The sequence below is a fragment of the Meleagris gallopavo genome, chromosome 16 (genome assembly GCF_000146605.3).
Source record: "Meleagris gallopavo isolate NT-WF06-2002-E0010 breed Aviagen turkey brand Nicholas breeding stock chromosome 16, Turkey_5.1, whole genome shotgun sequence".
Taxonomy (NCBI): domain Eukaryota; kingdom Metazoa; phylum Chordata; class Aves; order Galliformes; family Phasianidae; genus Meleagris; species Meleagris gallopavo.
This window is the reverse complement of record NC_015026.2, coordinates 14,040,794-14,054,448: the sequence shown is the minus strand read 5'-3', so window position 1 is coordinate 14,054,448 and position 13,655 is coordinate 14,040,794. Positions and strand designations below refer to the sequence as shown.

Sequence of the window (13,655 nt, the reverse complement as noted above, 5' to 3'; positions counted from 1 at the left end):
AGTTGCGAGCATCTTGGTGTGATGGAAGCTGGGGATTGCTGGGCTGTGGCTGTGGGACAGATGCGGCCCTGAGCCCCAAGTCCAGCTCTGCTGCAGTCACTCCTTGCTCTGAGCCCATCAGGAGTGTCTAAGCTGAACAAACAGACAAAAAACCCCACAGCTGCACTAGGTTTAACATTTGCTAATACTCGTGCCTTGTAAAGTGGGGTGGTGTTCTTGTCGTCAGCCTGCAGAACGAGGAACGAGGAGTCAGGAGAGAGATGGGTACAGAGCTGAGGTGTGTCAGCAGTTCACATCGATGGGATTAACAAAACGAGAGTGAAAAATGTTTAATTTTAAAGCAGTTTTTGTCTTGTCAGCTAGGTGTCATTACCTGTAGTAAACAGATCCCTACTGACATGCAGACAAAGTGGAAATTTGTTTTAAGGAGATTTTTAGTTTTTCTGAGACTTGTTGCTAACAGGGGTGGAAAATGATTCCGTGAATCCCATACAACCCTGTAGTTAGCTTTCAGCCATCAGAATTGAACGCACAAAGCTTGCTGTAAATTCCCCTCCCCTCTGTGTGTTTGGTTCATTTCAATCCTTAAACAGATGAAGCTTGAGGCACTTTGTGCTTCCACAGCAGTGCAGCATCATTCGTGTCTGTTTTCCTGTAAGTGATTGGTCATATTGGTGTACATCCGTATTCTTAGAAATCTGGCAAACACTGCTATTGGCAAACATTTATAATCATTCTTCACAGAAATGTCTGAACAGCAATGACCATACTTTTGTAGTAAGAAACCATAGATTTTTTTTGTTGTTGTTGTTATTTTAAGTCTGCAGCAGGGCAGATGATGTGGTCATCATAGATGATGCCAAAGATAAACCTCTTCTACCGAGCAATAAACTTGTCTCTGCTCCTTCCTGATTTTTTGGTCACTGAGGATGCATCTTGTAGTTACAGTGAGATGATCATCTCAGAAAGTGCTGTGTAATTTATGTCCGTGTTGTCCCCCTGTAGGTGAGGACGGTCTCATTGCGGCTGATTCCAGGCTTATGATGGTGGGAATGTTTCTGGGAGCTCCAATCCCTCCACACAGAGCAGATGGGATGGCAGCACTGCGGTCTTCATCCCACCCAGATAACACACAAAGTGTATCTGAAGAGCAGTGCAAAGCAGCGATAATTGCTGTCTGCAGTAATTTAGCAAGCACGTTTAGCAAGACTTTTTTTCTCATGGCAGAATTTCTGGTGGCTGGCCTTGTCCATAATGAGCTGTTTGCCGTCTTCCGTGACGAGGTGCAGTTCTGTTCAGTGGTGGGTTAAATTTTCCCATGCAATTTGCATAGCAGCTTGTAGAGCATTTGGAGCATTTCTGAGTGAGAAATAATGTAATTTTACTTTTGAAGTCTCAGTAATTTGGATAACTAGTTGATTCTGTACGGAGTTTCTCTATTTAGTACCTAATAAATTCTCTTTGCATTTGTTTATGCAGGACATGATCTATTGTTGAAACAGCATTCCATGGGCAAGTGGTTTTTTTATCATTTATCATTCTATTCATAACGACATCAAAAGCTGAAAAGTTGGGGCATACTTGAAAGGAGTAGGTTGGACCAAATGAAAAGCAAATGAGTTTTGAAAGGATCCAGTAAGTTTTCCTGGCTTCCTCTTACTAAAATGGCTCAGTTATTACTATTATTATTATTATTATTATTATTATTATTAGCTCCTCACTGTCACAGGTTCTTGTTGGCACTTAGTGATATTCTCTTCATGTAAAGATCTTATGCTTCTAGTACAGAACAGTCAGGGAATCCTCCCTGTCCTTTAAAAGAGAAGAGATCACCGCAGTGAACACTTCTCTACTGGCAGATGTGTAGGAGCATATTCCATTCTTAGTCCTTCCAGTCCTTTCTTGGAACTGAAATGCACATACTTTTAGAACAGGAAGCAAAGAATACCAATGATAACCAAGCAGTTTTATTTCCATTTGTATAAAAATAGATAATGTGATTTTGCCAAATATTGCAACAGAATACCACGATTAAAAAAATATTAGGAAAAAGTCTGAGTGGGTGTTTGGAGGAATTGGATAACTTATTTTCTTGTGTCTAAAGCAGTACTGATTGTAGTACTTCGGACACAAGGTTTTGTTTGATATAATTCACACAAAACTATGGCTTGCTGTTGACTTTACCAGGATAAGTTTGGAGTAGACAAAGCTACGTATTCAATATGACACAAATACCATTCTGTAAAACTTTTATTGCTTTATCAAGTATTTTGTTTCTGCCAGGGAAGAATTCATAGCAATAGTCCAGACAGTTTTCAATGTTTTGAACATATATGAAAAATGCCCGACACCTTTCCCAGAATAGCACTCATTTAATATGATGAACTTTCCCAGTTCCAAGAGAAAAGGCAGCATCCCACCAGCTCTGGCATTTTAGCTCTGTGTTGATTTTGCATTAATTCGAAGATAAGATCAGTGTTCATTTCTTAGATGTCTTTAAAGTTTTATGCAGCGCTTCTAAATGATGAGGTTGGAATCCCCATTAATCTTCGGTGTCAGGTAGTGTGTCTGACGTGGCCATGTCCAAGCCCTCAGTATGGTCCTATGGTCCATAACATGATGCTTTTGTCCTGTAACCAGTTTAGCAAACCATATTCTGTGAAGTTGCTTATAAATGAATTAGTTGATAAGAATCACCTACTGTTCACCCAGAGGGTGGTGAGGCACTGGAACAGGTTGCCCAAGGAGGCTGTGGATGCCCCATCCCTGCAGGCACTCAAGGCCAGGCTGGATGTGGCTCTGGGCAGCCTGGGCTGCTGGTTGGGGACCTGCACATAGCAGGGGGCTGGAAGTGGATGAGCATTGTGCTCCTTTGCAACCCAGGCCATGCTATGATTCTATGATTCTATGCTATATTTAAGACAGATTGCATTATTCTAATACTTCTTTTGGGGCTAGTCTGGTGCAGTTTCAATTTAGTGATATCCAGGCAAGGGTGCACGTGATTAACATTTGGAAAATAGTAATAGATGTTGTTAATTTTCCTTAGGAAGCAGCACCTGCTTTGTCCCGTCCTTTTCCTTTGCATGGAAAACACCCAAGAGCAGCATGTAGGCAATGGGTGGAGGATAGGGATAGGGTGGTGCCCAGTGTTTGTCCAGGACAGCCCAGACGTGGTTTACATTATGGTGAGTCTGTCAGTAAACACTTAACACCAGAACAGTACATCCACTGTGTTCCTGTTAGTTGCACTGCTGAGAATCTGCATCCTTGTGTCTGGTCTTTGCTCAAGAAAAACTGCCACTTGCTCAGCAGTGAAACGTGGATTTCCCTCTGTAGTGGTGCAGGCTGTGTCTGAGGCACAGGGGACACCCACCCACCCCAGGTGCTGTGCTGGGGATGCGGCCTTGTGCTGGAGTTACTGGGGGAGGGTGGTTGAGACTGAGATGAATACATGCTCTGTTTTTGTCGCTTGTTCAAATGGGAGTGTTACACTGCATGTCCTCAGTGATCGTGGCGGGAAAATCTCCCCTCCTCCCCACAGCATTACAGTATTACATAAATAACTAGTGTTGTAGATGCTATGTCTGATATTTATAGCACACTGCTTAGGGTCCTGTTATCAAAGTGGGGCCCAAGTTGAAGAGAGATTCATTCTTCTGGTCAAGATACTTAGAGATGAGATGGAATGCAAGTATGTGCCTTTTTCAAATGTATCCCATTAAAGGGAGGAGAGAGAGTTGTAAGATGCTTCAGACACGTGAATCTCCAGCACTTTAAGTAATACTCCTTTTCCTGTTGTGTTTTTTGTTGTGTGGAAAAATACATAGCGATAGAAGGGTTTGTGAAATCAGACTGTTGGATGCTGGAAGCGTCATTTCACAGAAAAACAGATCCAGAAAGGTGAGAACACTGTTAGAAAAACTGTTTTATCAAGTACGTGGAAAAACTTGTGTCTGAAGTGGCATCAAGGTTTTGTTTGGAATCTGTTGTGCTCCTGGCACGGCCTGAAGCTCAGGGTGCAGCACAGGCAGTTTGCTGACGTGCTGCAGGGGCAGGCACAGCTCCTTGAGACAAGAGGGAGTGCGTTCCTGTGGCTCTGCTGTGGCTGCATCTGGTCTTCGTTAAGGATCCAGTTGTGGCTAACGAAGCACAGATGCGAGCTGCTTTCCAGAGGGAAGAAAAGAAAGAGGAGGAGGGGAAGAACAGGAAGTTCTCAGAATGTGGGCTGGGGGGGAGGGTAAACTATTCCTTGGCCTTGTGTATGTGACAGCAAGGCCTGCCCTGGGAGAAGAGTTGCTGCCTTAAAAGGATGTAAAGACAGACGTGTCTTTCTCCCTGACCTACCAACTGTCAAAAAAGAAACTGTTCTTGCCTTGGATTACGTGAGAATGTTCAGCTCCTGGTGTTTCTTGTTTCTTAACCTGGCTTGCATTGTTTGTACATATCTTGAGACAGCAAAACTGAAGCGTGGCACGGCTGTCCCTGGGGGTGTTCTGATGCTGGAGATGTCTTGCTGCTCACTGAGGAATAGAATAGAATAGATTCTAGGGCAAAGCAGAACAGAGGTTCTGGCTGCATTTTGGTTGCTGGAGGTCCCCTGGGCTTTCTGCAGGAGTTACGGGAGGATGAACCCCAGCACCCTTGCCCTGGCTGCCGTCACTTTGTGAGCTCAGTCTGCACCATCCTGCTGTGGTGTTGGCACGATGTGATCCGTGCTGCTTCCCAGCCTCCACTTGGTTGTGTGCTCTGTGGTGCTCAGCATCTGTGTGCTTTGTGCCTCTGTTGGGGAATGAGACCACCTGCCTTTTGCATGGTAGTTTGTTTTTACACTTCTGGTGATGTCACTCTGATGCCTTACTGGTTTTTAAATAAGATACAATAGATAAATTAATAATTAAAATAATAAATGCAAGCATCAATGTGTGAATGTATAATAGAACTTTATGTGCTCATGAAAATAATCTTTGGAGAGGACCAGCATGTAACTGAGTTTGAAAGCCTTGATCCCGTATCAGAAGTAGGCTGCAGTGCATGGAACCTGGTGAGAGACCAACAGTGGTCTCTCAAAGCAGGAGCAGAAACTGAACTGCAGTAATGCACGTATATATGTTTATGTATTCATTCAAGGCCAGGCTGGATGTGGCTCTGGGCAGCCTGGTCTGATGTGGCTCTGGGCAGCCTGGTCTGATGTGGCTCTGGGCAGCCTGGTCTGGCGGTTGGCAACCCTGATCATAGCAGGGGGGATTGAAACTAGATGAGCATTGTGTTCCTTTTCAACCCAGGCCATGTATGATTCTATGATGATTCTACGATAATACATATATATACCTTCATCAGAGCAGTGTCCTTTGTGTGAGGGACAGGTCTCTACGAAATAACCAGCTTCTCCTGCAGCTGGGCCACAGGAGAAGATTTAGCTGTGGATTCTCCACCCATCTGATAAGTAAGCTGTCCTTACCCCAGTGAGGGAATGGGAACTCCTCTGCATTATTTGGATGAAACATTCAAGCACTTCTAGAAGGCAAAGGGAGGGAATAGTCAGGCAGTGTTCTCCTGTTGCAGGTACTCAGCATGCTGGTGAACTGCTCTTAGTGCATTGCTTGCTTTGGATGAACGCATGCAAGCACTGCCCAGCTGTGAACACTTATAAATTCAGTGTGCTCTGTGCAATCTGTAACGTGTGCTCACCATCTCCTGCCCAGCTGAGTCTGTACCTGGTGCCTGGGCTCCTCTGACTGTCTGGAGGGGATTGCTGACCTAGGATAACAAATTCAAACCAAACCCAGAGCACATCACTGGGAAATGTTTCTTCCTCTGTTTCTGTTCCACCCAGTTGGTAGCTGGCTGCTGGGCCAGTCAGCTTAGTTCTGTATATGGGTTGCAGTGGAGGAGGAGCAAATGGAATGGCTGAGCTCCAGCTTTTCAGAGCAGAGGTACACTGTGGTCTATGGCATATGGATGGCACAGGGGTGACAGGCTGGCAGTTTGTGTGTGGGACAGGAGCTCCCAGAGAGGAATCCCTTGGGCAGCAGCAGCTCCCACTGAGTTTTCATGTTGTCAGGAGCCATCGCCATTCACAAAAGCGTAGTGCTGCCAACACATGACAGGCCTGTGTTCCTTCAGCTGTTGGCAGCTTCTTCTGGCGTGTTACAGTGCTTGGGAAATAGATGCCTTTTCCCTGTGTGTCGTGAAGTGCAGCCATTCATACATGCACGCTACATTTGACGTCTTGTGCTAGAGATGGAAATGTCTGTCTTCGTTGATCAAAGCCAGGTGACAGTATCTAATATGATCTAAATGTCCTTTAAAGATGTTTTTCCTTCTGTCCCCAGTTCTGGGTATAAGCAGTGGCTTGCTTAAAAGAAAAAAACAATTAAGACTTTACAAAAATGAGAATGGCTGCATCTTCTGCTGGTAGAAATCAGCATTTCTGTGTAGAACAGAAGTGCATCGTAGGCTTACGCTCAGAAGGATGTAGCACTGAATTTCCAGTTCTGATGCTCCATATTCCTTTTGGCATTTCTTTCTGGAAGAGACTCGAATATGTCGGCACAGAGCCTGAGGAGGCTGTGTTTGAACCAGGTCAGCATGGAAAGGCAGATATAAGGAATTCAGTAATATTTTCAGAGACATCTTTTTTGCTTTAAGAAGCTTTTTGCTTCTGAACCACCTGAAATTCATCCCTGATTTATTACTTCTGATCCTACTTTATTTCCTTCATACATTTTGGCATTTATGAAGTGTAGGTTGTATTGATTACCACCTGAGAATTTTGCACTGGTTGTAGTTGCAAATAAAAATATAATCTGATTTAAAAGTAAATCAGGAAAAACATTTTTTTCCTCCTTTACTGACTGAATGTGCTTGACAGCACGTTGCGTCTCATCTCCTTTGCTGCTTCCCGGTTAGTCAGTTTCCCCTGTTTGTGCAGGTCTTTCCCACAGCCACTGGGAAGAGAAAAACATTTTAATCATAGGAAAACATGATTGTCAGCCCCCCCACCCCCAAACTGGAAGGGGATTTGTTTGCAGGTGCAGGACCTGAAGTGTCATTCAACTCTTCCAAAAAAAAAAAGAAGAAGAAGAAAACTTTTTTTTTTCCTGCTTTCATCATCCTTGTACTTAATTTGTGTCATGGTGCTGCTTGAGAACCGCATGGATCTCCGCTGAGGCCCTATTTTGAATGCAAATGTTTTGTTAATCAAACATGCTGCCTTTTACTCTGCAGAAGCGCAGATGTAAAGAGGCTCTGTGCAAATCTGCTCACCCTGTGAAGCTGCATGGCCCTGATCATACTGCATGGAAGCCTGGAGATGGGATGGTAGTAATGCTGCCAGTAATGGCAGTTGTGTTTGCAGTGTTAAGTGTAAACTCTCAATCTTGAGGAGTTCCCATTCTGAGCACTGCATGGCTTTTCTTTGTGCCATTTTTTATGCACTTTGATTAGAATGCAATAGTTTGGCCAGTTATTTCTCAGACAACATTCCTTGCTATTGAGTATGGCTGGTGGGCTGCCAATGCCTGATCCATCTTTGAACTGTGCAGGACAGAAGCAGCATGTTTCTGCTGTAAGTTTTTTATTTGTATGTTAAAATGTTCCTCTTTTTTTTTCTTTCTTTATAAATTTATTTCTGAACACTGATATGGGAGTATTATGCATATAGAATCACTAAGATTGGAAAAGACCTCTAAAATCACCAAGTCCAACCATCGATCCATCCCACTGTGCCTGCTGACCGTGGCCCTCAGTGCCACATCTCCGTGGTTCTTAAACATCTCCAGGGATGGTAACTCCTCCACTGCCCTGGGCAGCCCATTCCAATGCCTGAACACTCTTTCAGAGAAGAAGTTTTTCCTAATACTGAAACTGTTGCCTGCCCAGGTTGTTCTGTGGGGCCTTCCTACCCTCAGGCAGATCAATACTTCCCCCAGTTTGGTGTCACCTGCAAACTTACTGAGAGTGCACCCGGTGCCCCCCTCAGATCATCAGTAAAGGTATCAAACAGGACAGACCCCAGTACCAATACCTGGGGACCAGCACTCATGACCAGTCGCCAGCTGGGTGTAACTCCATGTACCTACACTCTCTGGGCCCGGCCCCCTGCCTGTTCTTTACCCAGCAGAGTGAACCTATCCATGTCATGGGCTGCAGCTTTTCCAGGTGAATGCAGTGGGAGATACAGAGTCAGAAGATACATATGTTGCTGCTACAGTAAAAGCAGAAGTGATGGGTGCACAATAAATGTTTATATATGTGCAAATATCACTGCTTTTGCTTAGACATTGGTATAAATCAAATGCCACAAAACTTCCTTAAAGCTGTGGACCTTCAGCTCCATTACTACCTTTTATGTCTGAGAACTATATCTATTCCTCTAAAATCTTTGTGGAACGACCAGAGTCTGTTTATGTCTGATAAGTGTGGAACATGCTAATGCATTGTCCTTTCTTGCTCCTGGCCTCTTACCTGCTTAATACGCACTCCTTGATGGTGTCAGCATAACAGCTCTCCCCTTCTGTCTGCTTTATCACAGTGAGGCTGTCTGGGAGAACATGGCTCGCATGTGTGTGAAGACTCAGAGGCTTGATGTTGCCAAAATTTGCCTTGGAAACATGGGTCATGCAAGAGGAGCCAAAGCACTAAGAGAGGCAGAACGGGAACCTGAGCAGGAAGCCAGAGTCGCTGTGCTGGCAGTTCAGCTGGGCATGCTGGTAAGCCTGTCAATCATATGCATCCTAGAATGTCCACTCTGTTTACTAGGGAACAGAGTGAAAACGTGACCATTTGAGAAATCTGAGAGAGATGCCAAAACTTTGGAGGCGAGTAATATCCATAACCACATTTCCGAGGAGTAAGGAACAATAGTTCTTACCACTACTTCCTTGAAGTTGTGTTTTTATCCTAAAGCAGTAGGCATCCCTTCCAGTGTTGCACAGTTACTGTGCCACATTGCATGGAGTCTTTCTGTGCTATCAGTGAACTCTGTAGGCTCATCAGTCCTATGAGCTGTTTTCATGGTTCTTGAAAATTAGATGAGAATGAGTATGGCAGAATCCAGTGTCAGAAAATAAGAGTGCCAAGAGCCATAACTTATGGCAAATCAATTTGTCTGTTTTCAGGATATATAATGGCAGTAAAACTACTGAATGGAGGAAGCATCTTTTAAGGATTAAACATTGTAAGCTCTGTCTTGCATTTTTTCTTGGGCCATAATTCTTCCAGACATAATAATTCTAGGTTTGACTGGATTAAAAAAAAAGATGTACTTTAAAATATTCTAGCTAAAATATTTCAACAAGCATATTTTAAGGTCCAGTGCCATAAATGCAGGCTTTATTTTGAAGTGTTTGTTTGTAGAATGAAAGTCTAGAGCTGTGTTTCATGTTGCTGCCCCAGTGCTGGGGTCTGGCTGCAGGGATGGAGAGCTCTGCCCAGTCAGACTGGCTGCTTCTGCTGTCCTGCAGCTGCCTAGGTCTCCATGCCTGCTCCTGCAAGGAGCCTGGTTCCAGTACTGAGCAGCTGTCTCCTTACAGCTTGATGCAGTGGAAGAATGTCTTTCATGCCTGGAGCCTGACCTGGCAGCCAGCACGTACCAAAGTGCTTCCTTTTAATCTGAATTTTCTGCCCTTGATTATTGTGCTTTACCAATACAGCTGAGATCTGAAATGGAGTCTAGGCTGATTGGATTGAAAACTGACTGGAGCACCGCCAAGGTCAATGGATGAGGAGAGCGTGCGTCCTTCTCAGCCTTTACCTCACGTCTTCATCATGATCTGTTAGAAAAACACAATCGAGGTCTTTAGTGCTTAGTCCCAGGCAAAGGATCAGTAAGAGGGACAGAAACAGTGACACACCCCACAGTTCACAGGACATCACCAATTAGACACGAAATGCTGTGACAGCAGAAAATCTGCAGGGGCCTCTATGGAGACACTGCATCCTGGGGCTGCGATGGCTTTCATCTGTGTGTTTGTTGCAGCTGCAGCTGGAACGTTGCCTTCCACCTCTTCTCATTACCAGAAAAAAAAAATGTTGATGAACTGGAAGTTCAGAGAAAATCAGGGCAAACTGTTCAGCTCTTGGAAAGATTTTCAAGACTGGAAGGGCTAGAATTCAGCAATCTGCAGCCATTTCAAGAGTCTAAATGCTAGAGAGGTAGCTGAACTATCCTTAATTAAATAGAGGAAAAATGGAACATTTGAACCAGAGGTTTGGAAAAGCTTCCTGGCAGAGAAAGCTGTGAGGCTGAAAAGTGTTAGTACTCCTGGATATTGACATCTGTTTGGAGAGGTGGAGGGAAGCTGGAACAAGGCAAATGCTGCTCTGCTGGTTTATTCACTCGTACGGTAGCATCACAGTGCCAACAACTTCCATCTTGACTTTCTATGCTTTTAGAATTTGAAACAATAAGAGACAGAAACTATTTTTCTATCCTGAACAGATAATCTCAATTTACTAAAAATAGTGTTCAGCTGAACAGCAGTTGGGTGGGGCAGGAAAAGGCTCCTTCCACAGGAGAACCTCTCAAAAATAATAGTTCCAAATTTGCTTACCCTTGCGTCAGTACAGACGAAATCCTCCTGATCTGCTTCTGTCCGAAATGAATAGTGCTCATTGCCAGGACTAGCTCTCAGTTATCCAAGAGTTCTTACCTCTGAGACCTGCTCTGAGGTCCCTCTGACCTTCTGCACATCACTCCCTGGCAGTGTGGCCATTTGCTGCAGCCCCATATGAACATATCTCCCCTTTCTGAAGTGATTCACGCTCCTGATGACAGCGTTTAATTGCTGATGGCTTGCTCATGTCACCGCCCAGTTGATACTGTACAGTAAGTGCCAGGATCTGAATGCTTTCCTTATTTTCACATAAACATCCTGTTTCTCAGTAACGTGCTATTCCAGGCTAAATATATTAATTGGTTAGCCCTCCTGACTGAATTATTGTTACATTAATTGCATTACCTGCATAACTAAAATACTCATCAGTGTAGTGCCTGCTGTGACCTGCTTGGATGGACACCCATAAAACACGTGGAGCTAACGAGCTGCTTGTATCCTCTCCCTTCAGGAGGACGCAGAGCAGCTGTACAAGGCTTGCAAACGCTACGACCTTCTGAACAAGTTCTATCAGGCCACAAACCAGTGGCAGAAAGCCATTGAAACAGCTGAAGCTCATGACCGAGTTCACCTCCGCACCACTTACTACAACTATGCTAAGCACCTGGAGGCAGTTGGAGAGCACACTCTTGCACTCAGCCAGTAAGCATCAGCCTATGGCAGAATTGTGTTTGGGGGATTCAGAGCCTTTTTCTTCTGTGAAGACTAGAAGTGGGATAGAGAGGATGTCTGGCAATGAGTGCTAACAATTAATCCTTTTTTTTTTTTTTTTTTTTTGTCGCTTTTTATCTCAGCAGTGTTGCAGTCAACCTGCCTGTACTGTCCTAGGGAAATAAAGCTTATTGTCAGGAAGCCTTGTCTTGTCACGGGCTGATAGCTGAATGCCCTAACCCAGTCCTGTGCTTGTCTCTGGAAGGTCATAGCTACTCTCCTACCTTTTCCATGAAAAAAACAACTGTTTGCTTTTGAGAGTCTCAGTCACAAATTGTATGGCAAAATTTTAGTTTGATTTGGGTGTTTCTGGTCCAGTCCTCTGCTGTGGCTGGTGAGTCCCTGGAGAAGTTTGTGGAGGTGATTTTTATGTGTTGTATTTGTTTGAAGTCCTGTTTTTATATGATTTTTCCCATGGGAAATCTCACTAGAATAATAATACTGGAAAGTTCTGCCCATTCAGCAGTAGAGCTGCAGTGTGATCAGGCAGACCCATAAGGTGGTCCAGGTGGGCAGGAAGACAGGGACAGATGCCAGCAGTAGATGGATGGCATCAATGCAGTCATCTCCCAGCAGTGAGAAAGAGGCAGAAATTGCAGTTTGGTGGCAGAAATACCAAGCAAGAGGAGCCCAGGGCTTTTTCTGCCTTTTCAGCCAGTTGCACAGGAGTATAGTTAATGTTTTGAGAGCTTTCCTGGATCATTCTTCAGAGCATCACTGGTACTTTTGAAGCGTTTACAACTCTATGATCACATTGCCTATGTGGTCTTAAGAGTTGTTGGTGGTTCTGGCTGATTGCTAATAATCTTAGAGGAAACACATGGAGCGCTGTTATCAGGGTTGCCACTTGGTAGCTCTCAAAAAACACAAACTATGAAGTGGATTTTTTAGACAAGGAAGTGAGATTTAAGTCAGTCATTTCACATCTGATATGTTCTTTTTGCCCACAGCTACGAGAAGTCAGACACACACAGGTTCGAGGTACCCCGAATGCTCTCTGAAGACCTGCAGGCATTGGAGAACTACGTCAACAAGATGAAAGACAAGTCAGTGCTGTGCTCATTCTTTCTCTTGAGTGGGACTTTCAGGTCTGAAATATAGTCTGTGAGGAGAGCAGGGAAGAAGTAGGGATCCTCTCCTCTGTGAGTTCAACACCTGCTTAATGCATTTTGATCCTCCCTCAGCTTTTCAGGATCATGGCACATTTCACTCAAAACTGCCACACTGGATATTTAGGTTGAGCTCCTTCATAGTGCAGATCTTTGAATAGCACCCTTGTGTTTAGGTAAAACCTATCTGCATTCCAAGAAAATAAATCTGGTCTTGAGTTCAAGATCTCCAGGGCTGACAAGTGCATTCTCTGGCAATTCCAGTTACCGAAATTAATACTGTTGCTTTTCTAGGAGCCTGTGGAAATGGTGGGCACAGTACCTGGAGAGCCAATCAGATTTGGAATCTGCATTAAAATACTATGCACTGGCTCAGGATTACTTTTCCCTAGTCCGTGTCCACTGCTTTCAGGGCAACATTCAGAAGGTAAAGCAGCCTGCTGCAATTTGTTTCCAGAGAATGAGGATGAGTATGGTCACAGCATAAAGATATGTGATTTCCTTTCCAGGCTGCTGAAATAGCAAATGAAACAGGAAATTGGGCGGCTTCATACCACTTGGCCCGCCAGTATGAGAGCCAGGATGAAATCAAGCAGGCTGTGCACTTCTACACCAGGGCCCAGGCATTTAACAATGCCATTCGCCTGTGTAAGGTATGAAAGACACACACTGTTATGTCCAAACCTGAAGTAGAATTCTGCCTTAGGTAGCATACAGAGTGAAAGTGGTACAAGAGATCTGTTCTCATTCCCTCTTGTGAGAGATTGCTTGATCATGAAGATGGTTCCAGTTTCTGCCTGTGTCTTCTACAAGGATACATCATTACAAAGGGTTGTGTGGCACTGAGTATTTTCTTGTCCTACATGTCAACAGAAAACTGTATAAAACAAGCTATAATTGTTGCAGCTCAAAGCTATTGGAGTTGCTATGGGTTTTCCATAGAAGGTGGTGCTGCTATGTGACAGCACAGAACTGAAAGCTTGAAAGGAGGCAGGCTTGTGAAGTCAGTCTGCTGCATACCAAGACCCAATCTTTGCTTTTGAACAGGAGAACAATTTAGATGATCAGCTGATGAACCTGGCTCTCCTGAGCTCTCCAGAAGACATGATAGAGGCAGCCTGCTATTATGAGGAGAAGGGGGAACAAATGGACCGAGCTGTGATGTTGTACCACAAGGTAAATGACTCCTTAGTAAGAATACCAGACATTAAACTGA

The 13,655-nt window shown here is 44.2% G+C and overlaps 1 protein-coding gene across 2 annotated transcripts in view; it reads left to right on the top strand.

The window, feature by feature from the left end:
* IFT140 (intraflagellar transport 140) overlaps window positions 1-13,655 on the top strand; it is a 74,783-nt gene that overhangs the window by 58,055 nt on the left and 3,073 nt on the right. For both annotated transcript variants that reach the window (XM_019620573.2, XM_019620571.2), the window contains exons 19-24: window positions 8,537-8,714; window positions 11,071-11,261; window positions 12,281-12,376; window positions 12,734-12,866; window positions 12,949-13,092; window positions 13,487-13,615. In XM_019620573.2, the coding sequence (XP_019476118.1) occupies window positions 8,537-8,714; window positions 11,071-11,261; window positions 12,281-12,376; window positions 12,734-12,866; window positions 12,949-13,092; window positions 13,487-13,615 (871 nt within the window). The remainder of the gene's footprint in view (window positions 1-8,536; window positions 8,715-11,070; window positions 11,262-12,280; window positions 12,377-12,733; window positions 12,867-12,948; window positions 13,093-13,486; window positions 13,616-13,655) is intronic.